Source organism: Syngnathus leptorhynchus, chromosome 1, assembly GCF_054491065.1.
Source record: "Syngnathus leptorhynchus isolate UIUO chromosome 1, UIUO_Slep, whole genome shotgun sequence".
Lineage (NCBI taxonomy): Eukaryota > Metazoa > Chordata > Actinopteri > Syngnathiformes > Syngnathidae > Syngnathus > Syngnathus leptorhynchus.
This window is the reverse complement of record NC_141195.1, coordinates 18,608,638-18,635,034: the sequence shown is the minus strand read 5'-3', so window position 1 is coordinate 18,635,034 and position 26,397 is coordinate 18,608,638. Positions and strand designations below refer to the sequence as shown.

The 26,397-nt window shown below is 41.4% G+C and overlaps 3 protein-coding genes across 3 annotated transcripts in view; 2 read left to right on the top strand and 1 right to left on the bottom strand.

Moving 5' to 3' along the window:
- Positions 1-12,483, top strand: part of nkain4 (sodium/potassium transporting ATPase interacting 4) — a 31,454-nt gene extending 18,971 nt beyond the window's left edge. Inside the window, exons 5-7 of the mRNA XM_085905905.1 lie at positions 5,228-5,288; positions 9,570-9,654; positions 10,530-12,483. Of these exons, the coding sequence (XP_085762031.1) occupies positions 5,228-5,288; positions 9,570-9,654; positions 10,530-10,539 (156 nt within the window). The 3' untranslated portion in view covers positions 10,540-12,483. The remainder of the gene's footprint in view (positions 1-5,227; positions 5,289-9,569; positions 9,655-10,529) is intronic.
- A 350-nt stretch (positions 12,484-12,833) lies between these two features.
- On the bottom strand, positions 12,834-16,477 carry birc7 (baculoviral IAP repeat containing 7). Its single transcript, XM_085905894.1, has 7 exons — positions 15,540-16,477; positions 14,089-14,188; positions 13,901-13,982; positions 13,730-13,775; positions 13,436-13,645; positions 13,236-13,301; positions 12,834-13,155 (listed from the first exon to the last, which is right to left on the bottom strand). Exons 1-7 carry the CDS (start codon positions 16,078-16,080, stop codon positions 12,947-12,949), a joined length of 1,254 nt encoding a protein of 417 aa, XP_085762020.1. The 5' UTR covers positions 16,081-16,477; the 3' UTR covers positions 12,834-12,946.
- A 706-nt stretch (positions 16,478-17,183) lies between these two features.
- LOC147062481 (YTH domain-containing family protein 1-like) lies at positions 17,184-25,983 on the top strand. Its single transcript, XM_085905882.1, has 6 exons — positions 17,184-17,703; positions 19,361-19,385; positions 20,463-20,542; positions 20,609-22,249; positions 22,925-22,969; positions 23,066-25,983. The coding sequence occupies exons 1-6, from the start codon at positions 17,677-17,679 to the stop codon at positions 23,069-23,071; spliced, it is 1,824 nt and encodes a 607-aa protein (XP_085762008.1). The 5' UTR covers positions 17,184-17,676; the 3' UTR covers positions 23,072-25,983.
- The last annotated feature ends 414 nt before the right edge of the window (positions 25,984-26,397 follow it).

The following is a 26,397-nucleotide window of genomic DNA, read 5'->3' as shown; positions in this document are numbered from 1 at the left end:
TGAACAAGATAAGTGTAACTGCGTTAATTTGACGGTAGAGGTGTCAAATTGAATCAGTTAATCGACAACAAACCGATTATCAAATTAAGCGGCACGTATTTTAATAGCTGAATGAACATTTGTTGACATAGTCCAAATCTGATTTCAGCCTCTCAAAACTAATCATTTTCTGATTTCTCTAAGATTTCTCAAAGCTGATTTCTCTTTTGTGTTTAATCCAAATAGGACATTTGCAAACATCGGCTTTTACTTTAAAAAACAATTGGCGTCAATCTATCTTGATTGAGATTGCTTAATTGTTGTGTAATTGTTTTTTCATCGTTTAATACCGTTTAAATGCAAATAAAATTGTATCTGATCCATCAATGGAATAATCGATGGCATAATCGATAGAGTAAACGATTCTTATATTATTTGAGGGTACCCAAGTCAGCTGCTCAGTGGAAGAATTACAAGTTTGTTTATGTTCCTCTCACTTTTTAACAGACTTATAGTGGCACAAATAAACCGTTAAAAATGAAACTTAAGACTTCTTAAAACTTGGTTGGCAATCATCAGTCAGGTCCTGTGATTGACTTGACCATTGTATAACGTTCAACTTTTTTGCCATCAAAAACTCTTTTGTTTGCTTTCGCACAATGCTTGGCGTGACTGTCCATCTGCACTATGAACCGTGATCCAATCAGATCTAAAGCATTTGGCTGAATAGGATCAGCTATAATTGCCCAAAACATTCCAGAATTCCATCATGAGTAATTAATACAAAGGAAGCAGGTTGATTGGTCGCATGCCCATGGAACAGCCGTTCAACCAATTGCAAAATGAATGTTGTTTCTTTCAAAAGTGGGAGGCGCATATACAAATGGATTTCATTCCAACACCATTCACCTGATCTGTGTATTGATACCGCATTGTCACATGAGGAAGGATTTCGGACTAAATTACAGTAGTGAGTGTTCTGCCCAAAGACAGGAGAAAGGAAAAGAAAAAAAATGTCTCCAGCAGGAAAGTTGTGTCATCAGAGGTTTCTTCCTTTTTTTCATGTCTCGCTCAGAAGACTCCTCTTTCCCCGTCCCCTTTCACCCACTCGGCCCGCCTGTGGATTTTTTGAACGGTGCTGCATTTGAAGACAAAGCCCTGTTTTGTTTGCTTGTGGAGCTTTCTTTGTGTAGTGCGTGCTCTCGTGTCGATGAGGTGTGTTTTGGGCTATTAGCATACCGTGCTGTTATTAGATGTGAAAGATGCAAATGAAGTCGTGCACATGTTTGTGCCCTTGCGTGTGTATTTTGACAGTGGAAAGAAAGGCTAGTAAAAAAAAAAAAAAAAAAAAAAATCAGGTGGGTGTGGTCTCTGCAGACTATCTTTCTTGTTTTATATCATGAAGCGCTCAGCTGCGCACACACATAAACATCTCATTTTCAAGGGGGAAGCCTGTGCCTCATTGTTAGGCTGGGCCTGTGTAATTAACCCGAGAAGACATTTGCAAAACCCCCTCGCTTTGGTCTCTATTGCTCTATTTTACCTTGAACGTCATTCATGGTGCTGAGCCATAATCAATAATGTGTAGACTGACACAGATTCCCATCATCACTAATATTGTGTTCATGCTCCCTCACAAAAAAAAAAACCATTATCTGTTAGGACTTCTATAATGTGCTGTATGTCATTGACGTAATCCCTTAATCTTACGATTTTATTTTATTATTTACTTAAAGTCCCTTTACAGCTTTTTGTGGGGGTTAGGGACACAGGGCCAGTGAACAAAGGAGAACATATTATTCCAGTATAGAAGCAAAGGAGATCAGAACATATTATTCCAGTCCTAGAGGCTTGACATTTGGTCCCCGATCACACGTAGGAAAGATTTGTAAAAAATGTTATTGAGCTATATAAATCACTCAATGGTTAATGTTCTGCTTAAGAAATTCTAATTAGAATTAAACCCTGTAGGGCTATGAGGTTAGCAGACTCATGTGGTGGCCAGAGTTCAAAGCAAATGTAGTGAATCAGCATTTAGTTTTTTATGCTGCGTGCAAACGAGGTAAGCTGCCAATGCAAATGAAGTTAGCCCCAAGTAAAAATGCTTTTCCAGGTTGGAAATCATGCTTATTTTCCCTGCCATACCCATAATTAAAGCATTTCTATTAAAAAAAAAATAATCTTGTTCTTGCGCTGTATGTTCTTTGGTAATTTCAGTAAAGTAGATCGCTTTAAATGTTATATCCTTATGTGATGCACTTTGTGGATGAAATGCACTATACCAGGGGTGTCAAACTCTTTTTTGTCACGGGCCACATCATAGTCAAAGTTTCCTTCAGATTATGACTAACAATCCAAATAAATGTATGACTTTCTTATATGATATACAGTCCAACAAAGTGATAGCTGTGAAATCAGACAGTAGTAAAAACTGTTCACATTTTTAAAAAGATGAATGGAAATACAATAAAATAAAAAAAATACATGTAATACAATAAAAAGAATAGCAACATCTCTATTTAAAAAAAAAGTGAAGACAATTCGCAATTGTAGTATTGACACAAAGTCGATGCACGATTTGTCTTTTTTTTATTGCTTTATATTTTGAACATCTTTTTGAACAAAGCAAGCCAACCACATATTTTCAAATCAGTTCGTGATCATTCCATAAACCAACACCTCAAATGAAGATCTTATTTTGTGCACTCGGCCAGGTTCACGATGTAGCAGAAGCTGAAGAAAGTAGCAATCATAGTTTCAATGCCTGATTGATTCACTTATGTTAAAAACTTATGTACGTCTGGTCAACATTGAAAACGTCTAGAGCCTTTTCTGCAAGATGAAATTGATTTATGCCTTGTGGACACATTTGCATGATTGAGTGCGTTATGAAAATGTAAAATGGCATTCTGAGCTGTTCTATTCACCAACTCTCATTAGCCTTTGCCTATTCACCAACTCTCATTAGCCTTTGCAGATACACTTAGCCCTTTTTTTTTTTATTTTAACCCACCTCACTTTTAGCCCTTTTTTTTTTTTTACCTGCTTCAGTAGCGGGCCATGTTCATACAGACACACACACACACACACACACACACACACACACACACACACACACACACACGTACGTGCAGCTTTTCTGTAACCAAGGGAGTCTTTGGTCTCATATTTTGTGCAAGCTGTTCCACGACGTCTCCAGTTGACCTGCAATTAACCTGAACTTCCACCAATTATCGTTGGGAAGATAAAGGAGAAGCAGATTAAGACAAAAAATATATATATAGTCATGCTGAATTTTTAACTCGCAAGTAACCAAATAATATTTAAGAATTATTGTCTGATTTTGATTCAGTGTGACTGTTATTGTGCACCAATTTTATAAGTCATATTTACCTTTTGGGATTCAAAATTACGAGTGATTCATCTACATGACCTATATTGCATCAACTACAATCTTTCTTTTTTTCTGAGAAATTGGAAAGGCCATAGTCAAGAGGTTTTGGGGTGTTGGAGCATCAGAGAGGTTTTTCATACAACTGAATTCAAGTCTGAAGCAAGCAAAGTGCTGCTGGGAAAATTGTCCATTTAATATGTTCAAATTCATAGCGTTAGTGATTCAAAATGTTAAAACACCAGGATGCTGGCCCGCTATCATCTTTGTGAAGAGAAGATGAAGCGGCTTCTTTTCAAGATTAGGATGTGAAGTGATTCTATGGCTACATGCTGAACATGCTGAATTAACTTTCACCCTCAGTGCTTTTGAACAAACGTATTATCTTAATTCGACACTGTCTGGGAAGCGTTGTTAGACTCTGCCTTTTCTCCACTATGAGTGGGTTACATTAACATTGAGAGTCTTGGATGTTTCATTTTTTTTTTTTTTTTTTTTTTCCATCTTTTATCCCACTAATGGCTTAAGACCTTTGAGAGAGTTTGGAAATGATGTAACATGATTTGGGGGTCTTGTATTGATGTTGGTAAGCAGCAGTAGAGCGTTATAAGGTTTAATGCCAAGTTTGTTAACTCAAGAAATACAATTTCTTTCATTTCCTAAATAAAAAGAAGCAACTTGAGAGATTTGATGATTCAGCTCACCAGTGATGAAACTTGTAGCAGAATAAATTTGGAATGTACTAAAGGGAGTTGGACAGATAGACAGGATTAAGGTCCGAGGTGCAAATGCAACATGAACAATTTTCACCCGCAATGAGCTTTGGCTCGGGAACTGTTCCCTTTAAAATGCATTGTTTTGACATGTGCCAACTCCCATGCCCTCCTTTTTTGGCCCTTTCGCCAACTTCTGTGCACTTATAACTGCCATGCGCTTTTCCTTGTTTGGTGTGCCAGTGTGGAAGGAGGGCAGCTTGCCCGGGCTGTTTTAATTGGCATGACAGAAGGCCAAATGATGGGTGAAGACACGCTGTCTCAGTCGCTGGCTCTGTTTCACAAGCAATGACAGCCATCTGCCACTTTGAGGGCTCCTCTCAGTGTGCATACAGTAAATTATTAGCTGCAGTCACTTGTGGGATGTCTGGTATGTTTCCATGTGGACTGCTCAGTTTGTGCACACTGCCAAACCCCCTCAACAAATGGAAGACTTAACTCATTGATCAATATATGTATGGGTCAGTTCTGCCATCATTTCTAAGAAAGAAATCATTTTCCCCTGACAGTGAAATTAAAAATATATTGGTGTTGACTCAGCAAAACTCTGTCTGATAACAAATATTATTGTTATATAATCATTATTATTATCGGCCTAAAATCAGTTCAATTAAATCATACGACTGACATGTCTGTTATTCGTTTTTTCTTCTCATTATTAAAACAACTGGGTCATTAACAACACTTTGAATTGTGTGTGGTGTGTCAAATTTCAAAGACTTCACCAGTTCTTGTGAATCAACCGACACAATCGTTCCTATTTGTCGCTATTCCGAAGGTTATGTCCACAAATTTTTGACTCTTTGTCGTCTGTGTTTGGCATGTTGTCCTTTACCAAGAACAAAACAATCATAATTAAAAATAAAGGCAGGGTGAATTTTTTCAGCCCAGAAACACTGATTAGGTGCTTAATGACAAAATCACTTTCACGTCTCAGTTGATTATCTACCGACCAGAAGAAACAACGCGAAGAGGAGTTGCATATTTTCAGACTAGAGACACTATACCATTTCTTTACGTCAGTTGCTGCTTTTGTGTCAAGATGCTGTTATTTAACCTAGTTCGTCTCCTCCTGTGTTCACAGCTCCTCGGCTTTGTGTACGCCTGCTATGTTGTCAGCGCCATGACTGAAGAAGAGGACAGCTGTGAGTATAGTCAGACTCCCGAATGCTTTCCACTTTCCTTTCACCCACCTCTCCCAAACTCCGTGCCTACTGGCTTCGCTCTCTCTCTCCATACTTACCCAGACGAGCCAGGTCTTCACACCTCCTTTGGTATGTCTTCTCGTTTCAAGCTTTTCTTCCTTGCTTATGCTGTGCTTCTGCTCTTCTGATGTATTTTGTTATTCTTTTTCACCAGTGTGCCTTTGATTCGAGTCGTGTCTAATGTGGACGTATGTTGGCTTTTTCTTTCATGTGCCAGAAATGCACTGCCACCCATGCGTGATCCAAGAAATACAGTCAGATCCATAAGTATTGGGACACAATTGACATGTATTTGGCTCTAAACACCACCATAATGGATGTGAAACAAGACAAACAAAATGTGCTTTTACTGCAAGCTTTCAGTTTTAGATTGAGGGTATAAACATTCAAATTAAGGAGTGTAGAATTGGTTCCCTTGATGTGACTGCTGACAGAAACAGCAAGTTGAATTTTGTGTTTATCTGCTCATATTCAGCCAAATGTTTCAGTAATCATTGAATGGCACTGTACAGCACAGATGGACAATGACTCCAAGCATACTGCAAAAGCAACCAGAAAAGAATTTATGAAGGCAAGGCTTAAAATCTTTTGCAACAGCCAAGTCAATCACCTGATCTGAACCCAATTGAGCATGCATGTCACTGGCAAACTGTTCCTGCTCCGTCCACTCGATTAGGATATAAAAGTCTGCAGTTAAAGCACATAATGTTAGTTTCAATTCACATCATTTGGAGCTAAAAAGATGAAAATGGCTTTGATCTCCCAATATTTATAGACTTATTGTTCAGCAAGTCAACTCTAACCATGTTTCTGTGGGCTAAATCATTCCAGCGCTGGAGTTTGTCAATTGACCTTGATTGTCCCTGTGCAAGGAGAAGGTGAAAAAAAGGGTGTGGGAAAACGCAGCAGGGCTAGTGAAATGAGTCAAAAGAGAAGACTGAGAAACCAGAGAGGGGCATTTGTGATCAACGACACAGCTGCTGTGACCTAATAGGCAGCGGGTCAAAGGGCATCTTTGGGGATAGCCAATCAGAGCAGCAAGAATTTGATCAAAGGGTCAATGGGAGTCATAAATATCTGATTAGCGCTAAGTCAGGACTAATAGCTTTGTCCTTAGGCACAAAAGTATGCCATGTTCGTTTTCACCACTGCTTTATGGAGGCTTTGGCTGAATGGATTAGCTGAGACTGTATGGCGTGTCTCATGTTTGGTGTGTGCGTGTGTAAGGGAAGTAGTCTACTAAATTTCTTGGAAGTTTTTGACGAACTCTTCCTCCTCTCTGTAATAATGTCAGTCGCTTTTGTCAGACAGCCAAAAGTCCAATGTGATTTTTAAACACACAACACAAGCTAAATTGCACGTTCAGCCAGAAGTCTCTTGTAATTTAGTGCGGTTCATGTATGTTCGTGTGGAACAGCTCAAATGTCTAACTGTGCGGTCACATACCAGAGATCCACTGGCTGTGAGCAGTTCACATTTTGCCCAGCGGATCACCCCCCCATGCTTTGAACGGTAGCAATTACGCGCCGTGCACTCCCTAATCAAGCCTGGAGGCCCGCGTCGTCTCAGCTAAAGTCAGCTTGACCAAAATCTAAAGATGCTCTCCATTTGTGTTCAACACATGACAACCGTTTAGCTAAAAACGGAACTGTTCATGTCTCCAGTAAGCAGTATTTATACATTGGCTCAGCGAAGCTTATAAATTCTCCTGCACTTTCTAAGAGCAGTAACCACAAAGTGACATGTTTTTATCTGCAGTCGGTTAATGGAGACGACATTCTGGATAGAGTGAACATGTAGTTGTTCGCTTGATCCAGACTGAACTGCAGTAAATTGCAGCTACATCGTTTTGAACTTTAAACCTCTTGTTATTATAAATCAGATCCATGTCTGCGTGCGCACCCACTACGCATCCCCCCTCCACACCATCCATGCGCTTACTCTCACACACACACACACACACACACACACACACACACACACACACACACACACACACACACACACACACACACACACACACACACACACACACACACACACATCAACCAGAAAAGGTGCTCTCATTTTCCATTCTCATTTGATGTGTAGATTAAAGCATCTTTCTACAGTGAAAGCTCCCTGTCTGCCTCAGCATTTCTCTTTCCTTTAACGTCTCCCTTCTCTGATGACTTTCATGTTTTTTGTTTTTTTCCCTGCGTCCCTTTCGGCAGTAGCTCTGGAGACGTTCTCTTTGTAGCATGTCTGCTTGTAGGTACTGTACAGAATGAGAGGAACTTTTTTTCCTCACATTGTTACAAACTTTTACATTGCTTCGAGGGTGTTATAGAGTTGAGGCTTAACAGTTGTGATGGGCTGAATAGTTCATCAATCAATTGACGATTAGGGATTGTGATCAATTGTGTGCATAAGGGTTAGTGGTTGCCAAACTTTTTGGGAGATGAGAAATTAATCAATTAATCGCCAACTAATTCATTATGAAATTATTCAAAAACGATATTAATCATCGAGTAATCGTTTAGAGCCATTGTTTGTCATCAAACTGCCCAAATCCTCTGATATGAGCCTTTCGACAATTACTACTTGATTTTTGTAGTCCTTCGTGATACACACTTAGCACATTTATCGGTGGTTCGCAGACACATCGTCAGTGCAAGTGGTGGGGAAAATCCTCTTTGTAAAGTAGGTCAAGAGCATTATGCCACCGAGCGCCGTGATAAGCTCACTTTAGCATTTCTACCAATTATATTTGCTGCCCTTTGTGCTGAGTCACATCCCAGAAAATCCTTCACTGCAGACCTATGAAACTGGACCAATTGGTGAATGGATATTAAGCAGGTGGACTGTGGGTTCAAAATGTTTTTCACCTTCTATTCATATATATATAAAATATTTCATCATTGAATTTTTTTTTTTAATTGAATTTTTCATTGTACGATCTGAAGGTGTTCGACTTTTGAGGTTACTCTTAACTTTCCTCATGTCACGGTTGTCAGTTCTGTTCAAGCATGCTTCAAAGCGAGCGTCCTGGTTAAACAAACCAGCAGAAAGCTACGAGTGTGTGATGAGAAGATAGAAGTGAGTCACAGTGGAAAGGGCCAGGCCCCTCTTGCAGCTCCCTGTGGCTTCTGACCCTCATCCTTCAAACCTATCAGTATTCAGCAGATACTCTCCTTATCAGAATGGACTCGATCTGGCCTGACTGTAGTTTCCATGGCGGTCATGGGTCTGTTTCCCCTCCTTCAGTGTTGGTTTAGCAGGATGTATCTGCCCATTTTACCCGAGAGAACGGAAGCGGCTGTTTGACTTGTGCTTTGATGAATCGCATTACCATCAGTATCCGTTGTTCTTTCCATTTGGTGTTTGCGTGGGCCTGGACACCAAGCTCTTTCATATGCGCCCCCTTTAACCTAATCTCTCTGGTCTCCTGTCAGTCAAAGCACATTGCGTGACCCCCACATCACTCTGCTCCCTTCCTCCCTCCCTCCCTCTTCGCCTTTGTACCTCAACAAGCATCACAGAGGCTTTTCCTTCATCTCCAAAATGTCTCTCAGCAGCAATTTTCTCTCCCTTCTGACACGGCTGCTGCTCGCTCATCGGCACCTCACCTTCAGTCTGACCTTCTAATCGAGGAAATAGACCGAGCGGGTTGAGCGTACACCGCGTGGCCGAAGGTCACCTCTGTGCGTGAGTGATAAAAACGCAGAGGCTGTTTTGACAGCCGGACAGCTTCCACCTGTTTCCGAGCTCCCTCGGGCTCAGAGCAAATGATGAGGAAAAGTGTTGCGTTTCTACTCTTTGTGTGTGTGTGGATGGGGGGGGGGGGTTCTAAAAATATCTCCAGTGGTGTGTTGAAATCAAAATCTTGTTTTCCTGTTGAAAGGAATATAAAAATAATCGCTGGACAGGGCAATGAACAGCTTGAAGTTTTTTTCTAGGATTGAGTTTACTACCTCCATGCAATGCTCCTATCTCAATTTTTTGCACACAAGTCAAAGCAAAAAACAACAAAAAAATGGTCAAGTGATTACTCATCTGTCAAAAAACTCGTATTTCATGGCGCCAGTGTGTTTGGCACTCACAGCTCTGCCATCTTTGTGTGCTAGCTCCATCTGTTTCTGCTCATATCACTCCCATGTTTTCTTTTTGATATCAATTATCTGTCCATCCATCATTTGAATTCATTCCATAATTTTGATTTTCCTTTTTGTTTGTTTTCAGTTGATTTTATTGGTGGATTTGAGCCATTCCCACTCTACCATGTCAATGAGAAACCATCTCATCTCCTCCTAAAGCAGGTCTCCCTGTAAGTACAGACATGCTGTCAGCCAGCCATACTGTGTGTGTACTGTACTGTATGTGTGTACTGTACGTCCAGGTTTTAATACAAAGGACAATAACATATAAAATTACATTAAAAAAAAAAAAATTCTCATCAATCACAGCAAAGGACTTCTGAGTCATACAAGTACAGACAAAATATTTGTCCCCAAAATGTATTGTTGTGACTGGATATCATGAGGAAACGAAGCCTTAAATTATGTTGAAAAATTAATCCTCCTTTTTGTTCACCAGACTATTTCTAATCCTTCTTACTTTTAGTAGCATATTCCAAGAGCATAAGCTGCGGAAACACAGGAAATCTTGGCAACATTTCAGCTTACGTCTGAAGCCTTTGCACAGTCCCACCACAACATACTTGACAAACGGGAGACATTTATATATTTTCAGTGTTCATCCCTTTCAAAATAATCCCAAAGTATTACTTTTCTTCTATTTATAAATGTGTTTCTTTCTTTTGAATTAGCTCAGTAACTGTACTGAGCAAGCAAAATGTTTCCAAATGGGGTCCTCACTTTATTTTCAGATTGAAAAAGAACATATGAACACAGTTTCATGAGTACAAAGAAAATGAGCTCGTTCCAGCCGCCAAGGCTGCTAATCTACAACTCACCCGTTCCGCTTTGTTGTTTTCTTTCTGGTGCTAACGCCTATGTTGGACATTGTCTTGAGATTTGGGGCTTTTATTGGTTTCCTTGTTTTGTGTTCTGAAAAGCGAGAATTTTCCAAGGACCTCGTTGGCTAATTTGTCGATGATTACTTCAGAGTACATTTCTGTCACTCAGGTATTTGGATGTGTTGTTCTTACCTTTTTAACTTGTTTCCATATTTTCTCTGCAGGTCTACGTAAATAGAAGATCAATCGTCTCTTGATGCTGACATTGTTTGTCAACTTGCCACAATTACGGGACATTGTGTCGGACTTTTCCCTCCTGCTCTCACTTTACTGTTTTTAAGTACATGGCACTCACTGGTGGGCTGCATGAAAAAAAAAAAAAACTCTCTTTGATTGTCTTCTTCTTTATTAGTGTCAAATGTCTCTTTTCAAGCAACTTTGGGGGAATATTTTTTTTATTGTATCTGTGCAGAGGTGCTGTGGCTTTCCAATCAACTGTAAAGAACATCACCTAAGTCGTTGTGAGTTTCTAACGGCTCAGCATTCCCGATGTGTGGCACTGTGTTTTAGAGCTGAAGTCATTTTGCATGTCCACTGTTGCTTTCGGTTCACATTCTGGCCGGAAGGGCTGAATCACAGTGGAATGAACACACCATTGTGCCCTGCCTGTTTACCTCAGGCCCAGGGTCTTTGGTACAAACGTACTGTACCAGAAAAGGAAGCTGATCTACAGGGTCACACATCAAAAATAGACAATGTGAATACAGCAATGATGGCAGGAAAATGAATTTATTTCGGTGTGAAATATGAAGAATGCAAAAGTCATGGCATGCACATTTTAGATATTTGATTTGTGAAGTCTTATGTTTCTGATTCTTTTCACCCAAAGACAAGTCGCTATCAGTGAAGTATCAAGTGTTTGTGTTTGGAAAAAGCGCTGGTAGCTGAATGTGACATTGTAACACAATCTCAATCTAGTTTGAACTCGACTTCAACAAACATTAGGAACCGAAGTGCAGTCAGGTGCATCAATATTGGGACGAGTTAACGCCGTAAGAATGACAGCAGTTTGTATATGTGCCTCCAACAATCTAAGGGACCAAAACTAATAGGACACTTGGCTGCTGAAATTTGCATATGTAAACATCCTCAAATTCAAGATGGCAGTCTGCAGTTAAAGCACATATTGTTTATTTCATTTCAAGCAGCCAAAAAGGTGACAATTGTATCCATGTCCCAGTATTTATGGACCGGACAATATGTGTCTATAAAAATAACAATGGAACTCGTCAACTGGCTACATATTATCTGATTTATTTTCTTGTAATGTTTCTATAAAGGTATTTTACACTTGAAAAGCACTTATCTCCCCATAGCCAATGTGCTTCAAGTCACTTAGTGAGAGACAAATCCACTGTTGCCTTACTGCCCTCTAGTGGTTACTGCGTTCATGCGCAAGAGCAGAAGGATTTACTCCCCCCCCCCACTTCAAGTCAACCATTATATTGTACTGTTTTGTTTTAAAGACATTTTGAAGTCAGATGAAATAGCACAAGAAATGTTTTATTCAGCGGTTTATGTCCACTTGCTTTTATCGTTGATGGATTTATTTCTCTGGACCTCTTGAAATGTTTTTGCGTGGCTTCGGGATGAAAAAGAGTTGCGAACAAAGACGTTTCCTTGTTTTTGTTCTATTCACTGACCTTTGTGTTGTTTCTAGGAAGCTGAAAATAGCTCTTATCAGATTGCTGTAATATTCTCACTGCCGGGTGTTCACAAAAGAACCCAGCCCAGTGCTGCTTTTTCACCATACAATGAACTGCATTGAGTGTGATGCAAATACAAATATGTCTTTATTTATGTACAGTTACACACACTGTATTTCCCAACCTATTTTTTTTTTTAGCCATTTTTCATGAGCAAAATATTGGGCCTCCACGAAACATGTTGGAAAAAATCAAAATAGCGAAATAATGATGACAGATGATCTTCCACTGTATGTTGCTGGCAAATGTATGTTTGTAATTGATCAATCATTTGAAGACAAATGAGGTCAAACGGGACAGTTTGCCATCGCACTCTGGTTAAGAATCAATACTGTAATGTGTGTGTTTGCGTGTGCGCATGCGTCTCTTTGTGTCTTAATCAGTATTAAAAAAAAAATGTTAGTAAATCTTCCATCTTACTCTTGTTGTAATATAACTTCTTAAAACTGTTCCATCTACTGAAGAGATAACACATCCTTGTTAATATTTATATAGAAATTGTTTTCTATTTTCTCTTTCAATTTGTCCCCTAACCAAATGCGCTCATCCCTTTTCCATATGTATTCTTTACGTTCATGTAAATAATATTAAAACAAATGATTCTCTTTCAGTAGTGGTGTGTCATTTTAAAGTAGATCTTGAAGCATTTTTTTTTCTTTGCAAGTGGGCACTCATTTTGTCTGTTGTTGACTGAAATTGTGAAAGTGCCCCCCCCCCAGCTTCCTATCACGAAAATCAACTCAATCTGAAATTCTGAGCAGCCTAAAATATTTATTGTACATTTCAGTCATTCGTTAATGTACTAACTGCTGACAAAAGTAGCAACCCGCAAGTGAAAATGCACATTTGTCAGGTGGACGCTGGATTATGTCTTCTCAGGACATGAAAGCCCGAACGCTGCCTCTGATTACGGCTCTGCAGATGGGGCAGTATCGCAGGCTTGCCGCGCAGTCGCCACACACCACCAGATGACCGCACGGGATAAACACGATGGACACCAGTTTGTCCATGCAGACCTTGCAAGTCCGCTCTTCCTGCAACTGCCTCAGGAGCTCTTCAGGACTGGGTTCCCTCACTCCCGAGACTAGATACATTATGTCAGAAAGTTAGTTCAGAAAAAAAAAAGCATGGTTCAAGTTAAGTCACATGAAAGACTTTTGTGACCTTTGTCTCTTAGTGGTGATAGCGTCCTCATGTCCGCAGCATCAGATCTTTGCCTCTGGTCAGGTTCTGATAATATAAAGTCATGTATTTAAATTCTAAATTCAATACTGTAAATAATACTTTTTGGACCAATTGAATGAAATAATAAAAATAAGACCCCAATGTGCATGGGCCTACTATTTTCATCTCCCAGACGTTACCTCGGCTCTGCGGCCTTCTCTGCCTGTCCTCCTCCTCAGCTTGCAGCACATCACTGACCAGGCTCGACACGTGCGAGTACTGTTGGCCTGTCAAAAGGTACTTGGTCTGGACCAGACTCTCCACCAGGCTGGCTTCAAAGCCCATTTGGAGCACCGTCTGCACCACCGGCGAGAGCATCACTGACGACGCTGTCAGGCTGCCAACCACATCTGGGAGGTGACGGAAAACGGAATTCAACAAAATTTGTTTGAACTTTGAGGTACAGTCAGGTTAAAAATGATTGCATTTTATACCATTTCTGGAGCCAATTTCTCTGCCCGTGGATGTCTGTGAGCCGCCCTGGAGAGTTGAATAGGTTTCAAATTGAATAATTGACTGCTAATCACCATTCAGTCGTGTTGCCAAGTGATTAATAATGATGATAATAATCACAGTAATCCAAATAGGAAGTTAAAGAGCCTCACAACAGTGTCGCCCAAATGGAAATGAGCATCCTGGATGTTGCTAATATATTCTTGTCCTCTTGACTGAATTAAAAATTCACAACTGGAAAAGAACACAACAGTCCCCTTTTACTTGCTGTGAATACACAAAGGTTTTTGTATTATGTAGATCAATCATCCAGATGACGTCATATTGCCTGTGTCGTTACCGTGGAAACCACTTAGCGTGTTCCTGCCAAGGGTCGTCTCCTGGCTCCCAGTTCCTTAGACCCCCATCACAGTAGAAGCACTTGACGTTGTCGCCATGACCTGACAGCAAGTGGTGGTGGTAAGGGGGGGGGATTTGAGCAATTAATCACAATTTGACGAGTGTGCATTTAAGACCAAAACTATTCAAATAAAAAAACATGCAAGTTATGGAATAGAATTTCGAAATAGCAGGGACTATGTTCAATTTGATTTTGCAGTCTTTTAAAAAAAATCACAGATTAGCACTGACGCAAATGGATTTTCTGTGACATAAACACGTCCTCGCCTGTCTCGAGTGTTTATTATTAACAGGTTTGCTTGAGTAGACTGCATTGACGGTATAAATTCAGTAGGTGGCGGTATGGATCTAAAAGAGATTTACCAGTTAGTCTGGGAGGAACACGAGAAACTTGTACAAGGAAGTTCGTGACAGTTAAGTTTTAAATTGCAATTTGCATGTTTAGAACTTAGGACGTTTTGAAATGTATTTGCAGCCCCACATTTCTTTTCAGAATGTGGCAGCAATGCATCAAAAGTTATTTGCCAACCTCTAAAAGACAGACGAGGCCATGTTGTTTACTTTATCCTAGACGTGCAGTTTCTTGATTTAAGCCAGTTGTGCTTTGCAATGAGCACATTTCACTTGAACCAAACTTTCAACATTCTCTATCATTAATGATAATTGGGTCTTTTTTTGGAATCTTTCCTCCTGGCAATAGTGCCCATTGCTCTGCAGTAGCAATCTATTTGGTAAATTAAGTACAGGTAAATCCCACGATGTAATCCATAATCCACGTTATAGGTAGGATCGCAACAATTTATGATGCTGTGAACATTGAGGGACAACCTTTGCATTAATTATCTTGGTAGTAAGAAAAATTATTTATGTGCCCATTCAAACTGATGGACATCCTTGTGGCCGCTTATGGCGTTGAATGAACCCTGACGTGTTTGCTATCTTAGCATACACTCGCAAACCTTCACCGACGGTAGAAGGATGGTTACATGAATACGTTCAAATATATTCATAGTATGATTAAACTGGAATGAAGACTTTGTGAAGCATCAGTAAAAGATTCTGAGCATCTTTCAGCTGGAGACTTTACAGTTGGTGACCCCCTATGACCCCTGATATGTCGCTTGTGCAAATTAGAATTATTTTGTCTTGGTGTAGGTCTGAGTGCGAAAAAAAAAATGTAGTACAGCGTCCCTGTTGCTTTAGTAGCCCCAGCTGAGTCCAGGATGTTCTCTTCACAGCATAATGACTCAGCAAGACAATTATCAACTCTCACAATGAAAGGTCACTCTAGCACCAACTAGGTCAAAGCTAAATACCTCAACCATAATGTGGATATGCAAATCTTGCTTGGAGTAGAATATAGTAGGTAAAGAAATGATGGACAATGAGCACCTGTGTAGAAAAATCCAGCCCTGGCGAGAACATCTGGCTGGACTGAGGCCTCTGTGGGCCAGTTGTGGAAAGTGGTGAGCCGTGAATCCTCCGCCTCCATCTCGGGGTAGACGGCTTGTCCCGCCGTGCCCTGGTCGTCCATCGTCATCCTTTGGAGTTGACTCAGCAGCTGTCCGTCCACAGAGTCCGGCGATCCGCTCAGCAGCGGAATGTTTCCCACGGCGTGGCCCAGAATGAAGCTGCACGTGGGGAAATGCCGCTTGTGCTCGGCAGCCGGGCTGTCCCCTTGAACCCAGCATCTCAGAACGCCGCCGCAACAGAAACACTGGACTTTATCTCCTGGACCTAAAAAAAAAAATCCCGCCTTGGCCAGGTCCCCGCATGTGACGGGAGCGTCTGGCGGCCAGCTGTGAAATGTTCGAAGCCTCTCGCCTTCTCGCCGCATTTGAGGCTCCTCGAGGATGCACAGCATAGTGCTTCTGTCATCTGTCATGGTGGAGCCGGAGGGAATTCCTGTCCGTGTTTCTGCTGTGGCCCGCATCCCTTCTGTGGTCCATAGTGAAGTGCACACTCAAAGCAAGTGGAACACAGCCGTTGAAATTTGATGTTTGTGGGGGCCTGCAAGGTGGACTATGGGAACCTACATTCTGGAAGAAGAAAAAAAAAAAAAAACACCCAATGGTGGAATGTTTTCTCATTGGCCTCTCACTGAATGACTGGCGAAACATGCCATGTTGCTCCGCCTCCAAGGCAAATAATGGCAAACATTTCAGAAAAGATACTACACTTGACATCTCATCGGGCAGTGGCTCTTAAGCTTTTGACACCACCCCCACCAAAAAAATTCATGGCTCTGTAATTACCACTGTAATGATAAAGCGGTCTTTTGCATTTTTTTTTTCCAAAATAATACTTTGGTCTCCAAGTACCATCATTAAAAAAGCTATACAGAAGTAAAATGTCAACTAAAATGTATTGCACTTAAAAGTACTTTTGCATTTGCTTTTGTTATTTAAGGTCACATACCCCTTTTTGTATTCCAAGTTTAAAACAAACAGTTTTAGACTAAAATTATGCAGATTCAATAAAAAATGTATCGTCATAAAAAGTTAAATCCAAATGAAATGTATAAGAGCAGTGATTATAGATTGTCTAAGGATAATTGGTGCTCCCTGCTGGTGACTGTGTGAATGGTGTGACTAACGCTTCAGTTGCTGTTATTCATTCATCTCATTAAATAATTGATGATTGATTTATCGTGATGTAATCAAACAATTGTTCATGTGCACATTTCAATTAATTGTGGTCGAGCGATTTAATTAGGATGAGTTATTAGATAGTGGTAATTAGAATAACAGAAAATAAAATAGACCAACTCATTCTCTTATGATTACAACAAACAATTTAATCTATTTTACAATATCCCCAATGGGCAATTCTAACACCATGCTCACCTTCATCTGAATACAAATATTCCAAATCCCCACCCTAATATCTTTTTGCATTATTTATTGCTCTTGCTCCCTTTCATTACTTAAGATGTGTTTGTATTTTTTAAATATGTTGAAAAATAATGTGATGATGTATTTCAAAAGGCTACTTTTATATTGCGGGGGTGGTGTGGTGCGTAACCAGCGAGATGAACGGGGTATGTCAATTTGATGAGGAAAACTTTCGCCCCCAGTGCGAACGAGGGGAAGTGCAGCCTTGACGGATGCTCGAAGGTTTCGAAGCCCGGATGGAGTGGAGCAGCCATTGGGGAAGTCTTGTACCGTGCTGGGCTTTAACGTTGCACAAGGGGTCTCTCTCGCTCCCTGGGATCAAATCGTCGAAGTAAAAAAAAAAGCGACGAGGAAAGACATTGTCGCGGCAGGAGATCCCTTCTTTGACTCGTCGCCGGAACTTAAAAACTCCCTAAAAGAGTTTTTGTCCTGCTGGGGGGAAAAACGTGCAAGTTGAGGAAAAGCGCACAGCGGAAAAGAGCACCACAGCTGAGCTACTAGCCACACAGCTAACAGTGCAGCAGAAGTGGCAACTACAAGCCCGGCAGCTGCCAACTCGTTTTTCCACATCCGGACCTTGAAATCCAGTCAGCGGGCCGGGCTCTGATTGAATCCAGGGACTTGCTTCATGAATTATGTCTGCCACAAGCATTGACCCTCAGGTAGGACACGCCAAATCGCCTCGCCTGTGGAGAGCTGGCGAGCTAGCCGCTTGCTACTTAGCGAGCGACGAGGCTATAGTGGGGGGCCATTGCTGCTGCCTGCTCCCGGGAAGCGATAGACATCACAAGCAAGTCGGAAGCGGTTCACGCAAATCGTGTCACTGAAATGATAAATGCAAGAATTACTTGTCCCACCCGACATACTACTATCTCTATTCCATCAACGTGAAGACCAGCGACTTCCCTGAACGCTAAAGCTAACCAGCAGAACGCTGCTAAATCGCAGCGTATCAGTCACGATGAAGCACAGTGCTATTCCAACTTTTTGACACCAAGTCGTACCCCAAAAAACAAATTTGACCCCCCTACCAGGTATCTATAGAATGGACAATATTAAAATAAAGGCGCGGAGCAGGCCTACATATTGATCCAAAATAAGACAGCAGTTGTAATGATGAAAGAAAGAAAAAAAAGACTGAATCGAAAACTTTAAACGAACTTGTGCATGAAGTCATAAAATTATGAGAGAAAAAAATATGTATGAAATTGTGATACTGTTTAATACTAAATGACACGACTAAAGTTTAAATATTACCAGAGAAAATATATCCATCAAATACTGAATCCTAGATTTTTCTTTTCATAGTAATTGGAAAAATAACAACCCAGCATCAAACATTAAATAGAGCAAAATGTTAGGCTGCTTGATTGTGGATAAAATCATAATCACCATTATTTTGTTCAATATTAAAATCACAATTATACAAGAAAACCAGTAAAACTGACAATTAAATTGACAAGTACTCAGTAGTCACCGATACAATACAAAACAACTGGTACTGTTAATTAAAAAGAAAATCAATGGCATGTAATTTTAAAGAAAGACTGCCATATTTCTACTTCCTGATCGTAAAACATCCTCAAGAGATCAACCAATCCTGATATTGGTTGCCGTCACGAGTACTGATACTTTGAAATAAGGCTGCCGTATCGGTACTCACCCATGATACTTTGCATACTCTTTGGCATGTCTAGTTCAGTAGTTAGGCTTCATTTCTTGAACACCCCAAATTTCTCTGAGGATTCAACAGCCCATAGGTGATTAAAAAAACACGCAGAGCAATGACATGGCAAATAAGTAGGAGCCCACAAAATATCATTCTGTGGGCTGCAAGTGACCCTGGAGCCACAAGTTTGATACCGCTGCCTTAAAGTATCTCCAGCATTAGGTTAACAATTCTACTCGGAACGTGTTGGTGGTATCAGTATCTTATTATCGGAGCATAGGTCAGCGTGTCCCGGCCTTTATTAAGCCAAGGTACATAAAAAAAAATCACACGGCACACCATCAAAGGAAAATGTTGCAAACAATTCTATATCCATGATGAAATTCTTATGATCATGTGTGAATTTACTTATGAATTGACGGATTATGAAATCAGAGCCCATCTGGCTAGAACAGTTGTGGATGTTTAGAAGGCAACAGGCACAGGGTGCATATTCCCTCAAGCAGAAGAACTTTTTTTCTTGCTCTACCTGTCACTAACTGGATAGTGATTGGTTATGGTTAAAGAGTACACTCTTGGATGATTGTAATGATAACTTTTCTACTTTGTCCACTCCCCCCCCCCCACTCTTTCTTCTGATGTGACTCCAGCGATCAAAGGGACAAGCTTCTAAAGGTGAGTTCTGCATGTAGTGTCTTAGAACCGCTACCTGTGCATTGATTGGAAAGCAAACAGTATCCAACATAAATGTGTGCAGGCCACTGGACTTGTTTAAACAAAACATGTTATTTTTTAAGAAATAAAATAAATACTCAATATGACATACAGTTAACCCCTGCTATTCATGTTGGATAGAGACTGGGTGGCCTGTGAATAGGGAAAAAAATCATTTTATTGATGTCCATTGAAATTTGTTTAGGGGATAAGATATTCAAACTAATGCACCTAAATCTTGATTTTACTTGCTTCGATCCTACGCGGCTTTGTAATGCGGTTTGGTCATTGACCCCAATTTTTTTGTCATAAATACATTTTCAAGTTGTATTTTAAATGGATGATATAAGTACTGTACAAAGCTAAATGACTAGTGCTTAAACCTTAGAGCTAGTGATTCGCTGAATTTCCGTGACTAATTTAAAGATAAGAATAAGAAGTCGGGCTATTTGAGCTTTATGACTGCATTATTACAGTGTTACAGATAGCTATGATGGTTTATGATTCGGAAAGGGGGACGTTTGCGGAAGAACGTCATCCACACAGTCACAAGTCAAAGAGCGTGGCCGGACACAGTGGTAGAATAAGTGGCTGCTTTATTCTCTCTTCCGTCCAATCCACATAGCATCAAAATGACTTACTCAATCTGTCTGATATTATCATCTGCGTATTACTTCTCTTTTAATAAAATGTTCACAGACTTTAATGTGTGTGGGTGGCGAACGGCAAACGGATCCTTTTGGGTGCCTAACAACATGCCTGACCTAAATTAATGTAACAAAAGACCCCTTCGGCTACCTAAAAACATCCCTTTCTTAAAAAAAGAAAAAATACTTTCTATCCAATGAGCGTAAAATTGAGATTTAAGTGTACTTGTAAAATGTCTTCCAAAAATGCCAATCAACATTCACTATCTGTGAAAACTGAGAAAATGTGTGAAAATCTTGTTAAAACAAAAATATATATTTTAAAGCATGCAAATCTGTGAGTCTTGGCTGCTTTATCGCCACATGTATTAACAACGTTGTTTTGTTTCAGTGCAAAATGGTTCACTGCATCCGAAGGAGACTGTCCATGACAATGACTTTGAGCCATACCTCACTGGTCAATCAACTCAGGTAAATCACACTCAAACAAATGTCCCGTAATATTATGTTCTAACATTGCTTCTGTCGCGCATCAAGAACAACAGCTACCAGTCCATCACCGATCCTTACCTGTCCAGTTACTACGCTCCTTCCATCGGCTTTCCGTACCCACTCAGTGAGGCTCCTTGGTCCACAGGCGGGGATCCCCCAATTCCTTACCTTACCCCCTACGGACCCTTGAGCAATGGCGACCATCATTTCATGCCGGACACGGTGTTCGGCCAGCCGGGTGGCCTGGGAAGCAGCATTTACCCTCACAGGTTTAATTTTTTCCCCGAAAACCCCGCCTTCTCCACTTGGGGGACAAGCGGATCTCGGGGTCAGCAGACTCAAAGCTCAGCCTACGGCGGCAGCTACAGCTACCCGCCCAGCTCTCTCGGAGGTACGATCGTGCCTGACGGTCAGACGGGCTTTCACAGCGACACACTCAACAAAGCACCTGGTATGAACAGCCTAGAGCAGGGCATGGTGGGTTTGAAGATCGGCGCGGACGTCACCAACCAGGCGTCCGCGGTCAAGGCTGTGGGCTCGGTGATTGGCGGCGCCGGAGTGGCGGCCGCGGGGAATGGCGCCACGCCCATTGGAATGCCCCCGCCCAAACCCGCCTCCTGGGCAGCCATCGCTAGCAAGCCTGCCAAGCCGCAGCAGCTGAAAGCTAAGCTGAAGCCGGGGCTGGCCAACCCAGGGATGGCTCTTCCCCCGCCGCCCATTAAACACAATATGAACATTGGCACTTGGGAAAAAGGACCTGTGACCAAAGTGGCCACGCTGCAGCACCACCACCACCAGCAGCAGCAGCACGGTGTTCCTCACGCCATTTCCCATCAGGCCCCCATGCAGCCTCCCCATCCTCAGTCTCTGGTGCAGCCTCAGATGCAGCCCATGGCCTTACAGCACCAACCGCCCCACCACCAGCACCACCCGCCACCCCCCCAGCCCTACCAAAACCACACCCAGCCACCGCAGACCCAAACCCGTTGGGTAGCCCCGCGCAACCGCAACCAAGCCTACGGGCAGGGAGGTCCCGGCCACGACGGTAGCGTGATGATGGGTATGCTCGGTAGCGCAAACTGCAGCCCCCCAACTTACACCAGCCAAGGACCTGGCAGCGAGTCCCACCCAGTGCTAGAGAAGCTCCGTGCCTCCCACAGTTATAATCCCAAGGACTTTGAATGGAACCTGAAGAACGGCCGCGTGTTCATCATCAAGAGCTACTCCGAGGACGATATCCATCGCTCCATCAAGTACTCCATTTGGTGCAGCACAGAGCACGGCAATAAGCGACTGGACTCTGCCTTTCGCACCATGAACGGCAAAGGCCCCGTGTACCTGCTCTTCAGCGTCAATGGCAGCGGCCATTTTTGCGGCGTGGCCGAGATGCGTTCACCCGTGGACTACGGCACCAGCGCCGGCGTTTGGGCGCAGGACAAGTGGAAGGGCAAGTTTGATGTGGACTGGTTGTTTGTGAAGGACGTGCCTAACAGCCAGTTGCGTCACATTCGCCTGGAGAACAACGACAACAAGCCGGTGACCAACTCCCGCGACACGCAGGAGGTTCCTCTGGAGAAGGCCAAGCAGGTGCTTAAGATCATCACCACCTACAAACACACCACCTCCATCTTTGATGACTTTTCGCACTATGAGAAGAGACAGGAAGAAGAGGAGGAGGTGCGCAAGGTGGGTGCACATACCTCAGAATCCAACATTTTTGGGATGTACGTTTGTGTTTGAAACAATGACTGGCTGTTTAAAAGCATGAGTAAAGCTTAAAATTCATCAAATAATTTTCATCTCAATGGTTTGGAAACTATTTCTTATTCAGTGAATCATTTTCATCTCTATGGTTTGGAAACTCACAAAATAACTTGAACTTGAGAGAAGATGGACATAATTGCTGGTGCACGCTTGAATCACTTTAGTGAACAAACGGTAACAAAATGCAGTAAACACAAGCACCTTGTTAGCCCATCTTACCAAGCCTGCGCCTTTTTCGTTTACATGGGGAAGGATATTTTAGGATGGAAAAAAGTTGGCAGCAACACGCCAACACAGAATCTATCAGCAAGAAAATCATTCGCCACAACATAAAAAAAAAATCCCTATGAACTGAATACAAAGCTAAAAACAACCAATTTCTTTTCTGTCAAGTTTTTCACGAGAAAAATAGCACTCTATAAATTTCTACCATACAGTAGTTTACAATAAATGAAGTGATTCACAGCTTATATCTGAAGTTGCCCAAAAGTGATTGATTGTTTGCCTGCTGTTGTTTTGGAATGAAACAAACATTTTGGTTCCCGTTTCTGCTCATTTCCTTCTTTTTTTTTTTTTTTCCCTCCCCCCCCTTCATAGACGTTTGAACCTGCTCAAATTCAGAGCCGCTCTCGCTTGGATCAGGTCAGACATTTTCTCTCTACTGTTAGTGTCATTGACTTGTACCTCGAAACTAACAGCATTTTGTGTTTTTGTTGTTTGTCATCTTTACCCAAACAGGAATAAACAATAGAGGACGTTTATTTTTGGCTTGATCAAGTTACACTAGGACACGATTGATTTAAGAGACAGAAGAATACGAAATGCAAATGGACCCTTCATGTTTTCATTTTCAAGTCTGGGAATTTTCTGCCATCAAAGAATTTGTCGTTCTTTTTCCCCCCATCTTCCCTCTACTCCACAGGCAACACTTGTGCAGGGATTGAGTTGATTTTGTGTATTATGCCACTTTAAATTCACTGTTTGTTAAAAAAATCTTACAAATATTTTCCTAACATCTCGCCACACTGGTTAAGTTGTTTCCTGTGCCCACTATCTCCTCTCGTCTGATCTCCTCAGCTGCATCAGGGTTTGACTGTATCCTCCAGAATAAATCTGCCAGCCACTTTATATTTCCGTACAATCAGGAATGGCCATGTCTTACCCCTATTTGTCCATGTGGGGGCAGAACTGCCAAGTTGTAGAGGTCTAACTGTGCCAACAGTGTTGGAGCATCCGAAAGGCAATTTGAAACGGTGCGATAATGAAACTTCAGTGATTTGTTTTTCATGCACATTGATAAAATCTCTATTTTTTGGGGGGCATACTACTGACAACTTTGATGATTGTTTTCTGAAGCCTTAGTGTTGGGTTCCCCCCCCCCCCCTCCCCACTAATTGAACTGCAAACACAGTGACACTGCTGTAGAAATCAGGGATCGTGTGACATCACACAAGACATTTCAAAGGAGGATTCTGGGGGGGAAAAAATAGAACCATTGACCTATCTTTTAACAAACAAACAAGAAAACATCAAAATGTACGCTCCACATCGTTCACATCTCTTGTGTTCTTTGGATGTTTGTCTCCAAGGGTGCCGGTGTTTCTCATGCTGCGCTTTTTTCCATTTTTACAATCAAAATGTTGTTGTGATGTTGCTTTGTGTTTTGCTCCAAGAAGTCGGGGGGAGGGCTCGCTCTGTTTGTCACCGTTCTGTCTTAATCCTCATGCATTTTTGGCCACTTCCCCATCCAACCACCCCCGAGTTTGCCAATTCTCATGTTGATGGTCATGCTAAGCTTTAACGTAGAAGCCTATATATATATTCATGGAGAAAGCCTAAAAATGTATAACCTAATAATAACTGTAACTGATTTACTATTTAGTAAGAGAAAAAATGAATGCAAAGTGGTTTGTGTCTTCTTTTTTTTTTTTTTTTTTTTTTTTTTTTTTTTTTTTGAGTTTAGGAGCCTGAAATCATTGTCTGCTTGTGCACATGACATGTGTACTTATTCTGATGACAAAACTTAAATGCCCCATCTTCAAAAATGTCTTCATGCATGTCAAACTGGCATATGGCCAGTGTGCCGTTCAGTAGGCTGGTGATGGAAAAATGTGCAACGATTGGTCGCAGCTCTGAGCCATCTACATGTGAAGTGCATTCCAGACTTCTCATTTGGACTGTGACTCAAACTCCATGCACATTTAATAGCAGCTCCAAATGCAATTGCACCTTAAGGTGGAAATCAAATATTTGCTTTGTAATAATGTGTGTCGTGTACCCCTACTAGTCTAAACACAGAATTCTGGTCAATATTGCATTTGTGGGCTATGAGTTAAGCAGTTGAAGTTATCCATCTCAGGACGCTGCCATTTAGTCCAAGTGCTCTCAGGGTCGTGTTGTGAATGTCATGGCTCACCAATTTTCTGAATTTGGTCATGTGACGTTTGCAATGCGAGCCCAAAGCAAGGATGTCATAAGAACTAACATGGAATGACGTTACCGGCGGCCATCTTACGTTGCCAATTGCTAAGCCAGTCATACTTGAATACAATCATTTCTCTGAGCTGTTTTCACGTTATTTTTGTCTTTGGGGAAAATTCCCTCATGTATGACAAACAATTGACAAAATGCAGGAGAGTAATGAAAACGGATGGATTATCTATTCTTGTTTCACAGATGCAATATCGTTCTGCGCACCGTGTTTAGACCATAGTCAGGACACATGGATCATAAAGAAAATACTTGCCTTGAATTCTCCTTTAAATAAGACACACGTTTGCCATCTGATTTCACCCTCGGTTTGACGGAGATGATGGAAAACTTAGCCACTTTATGATCGTGTGTGTGTGTGTGTGTGTGTGTGTGTGTGTGTGTGTGTGTGTGTGTGTGTGTGTGTGTGTGTGTGTGTGTGTGTGTGTGTGTGTGTGTGTGTGTGTGTGCGCGCGTGTCTGTGGACTTGACTAGTGACTCTGCAACATAATTGTATCTGTCAAGTCTGGTTTCCTTGGGAACTGACCTCTTGGCATCCCTCCCACGCCTCCATCCTGTCGTCAGGTTGCTTGACCGAGCTGCATAATGAATAGCTTTGCTTGTCTCCATTCGAGTAGTGGGAAAGGTGAGGGATGTTGTTTTGGTTTTAACCTACTGGAAGGGGGTCAATCACCAAGGTCAGTAGATGCTTGTGTTGATGTAGGATTGACTTGCACGTCAACGGGGAATGGCAGAGGAGCGGGATTAGCCATGAACGGATGTATCAGAGATGAATGACAAATCTAAAATGAAAATTCTCTTCTAGACCACAGTAGTAATAGAAATATTGTTCAACAAATGTGTCTTGTTTTTTTCTTTTCTTTTCTTGGTAGAAGAAATCAAGCCTTAATAAACTGTCCATTCAGAAATGTTTCGCTCTAGAGCTCTTGTGTTCTGTGTCAAGCCTTAACCTCGACTAACCTCACAGTTTCTGTATTTCCTTTTGCGTTGCTACTGCAAATCATAAAACTAAAGTCTTAAATCATCCAAAATAGTTTAATCAAGACGATTAAAAAAAATACTTTTCATCTATGGCGTTTCTCACTCAGAGGGTAAAGAAGTTAGAAGAGTAGTTGTTGGATCGTTTTGTCTTTCTATCTGAATTCGTGATCCTATTTTATTGTTCACGATTCTCCCCGTTGACGAGAGTGGGCCTTGCTTGGCGCTATCCGTGGTGCTGAACGACTGCTGTCCTACTTATGCAGGTGTCATGAAACTAACTAGTCGTCTCCTCGGCAATTGTCAGCCAATTGAAAAAGTTGCTTTCAAAATCCTAGGCATGCCAAGTTTTTATATTTGACATATTCCGCACGTTGAACATTATGTGTTTTTTATGTATAAATAACAACATACAGAAGATTCGGTGCAGCTCAAGACTTTATTTTTCAAATGCAAAGGATCAAACAAAATAGAAACAAGTTACACCCGAATAAAACTGAAATATATTCCTGTGATTTAGACGGAACGTATTGATAATGTCATCACTGTTCAAATTGTACACTCGACCAAATCACCATTTTTATCATGCTCTGCCTCAGAAT

Bases quoted from the DNA above. Each gene is read 5' to 3' on its own strand.
- birc7 (XM_085905894.1), bottom strand. From the start codon at position 16,080: ATGCGGGCCACAGCAGAAACACGGACAGGAATTCCCTCCGGCTCCACC. The intron at 14,189-15,539 runs GTGCTCATTGTC...ACTTGCTGTCAG, and splicing joins GGCTGGATTTTTCTACACAG to GTCATGGCGACAACGTCAAG. The intron at 13,302-13,435 runs GTAACGTCTGGG...TTATATTATCAG, and splicing joins GAGAAGGCCGCAGAGCCGAG to AACCTGACCAGAGGCAAAGA.
- LOC147062481 (XM_085905882.1), top strand. From the start codon at position 17,677: ATGTCTGCCACAAGCATTGACCCTCAG. The intron at 19,386-20,462 runs GTGAGTTCTGCA...GTTTTGTTTCAG, and splicing joins AAAGGGACAAGCTTCTAAAG to TGCAAAATGGTTCACTGCAT. The intron at 20,543-20,608 runs GTAAATCACACT...TCGCGCATCAAG, and splicing joins TCACTGGTCAATCAACTCAG to AACAACAGCTACCAGTCCAT.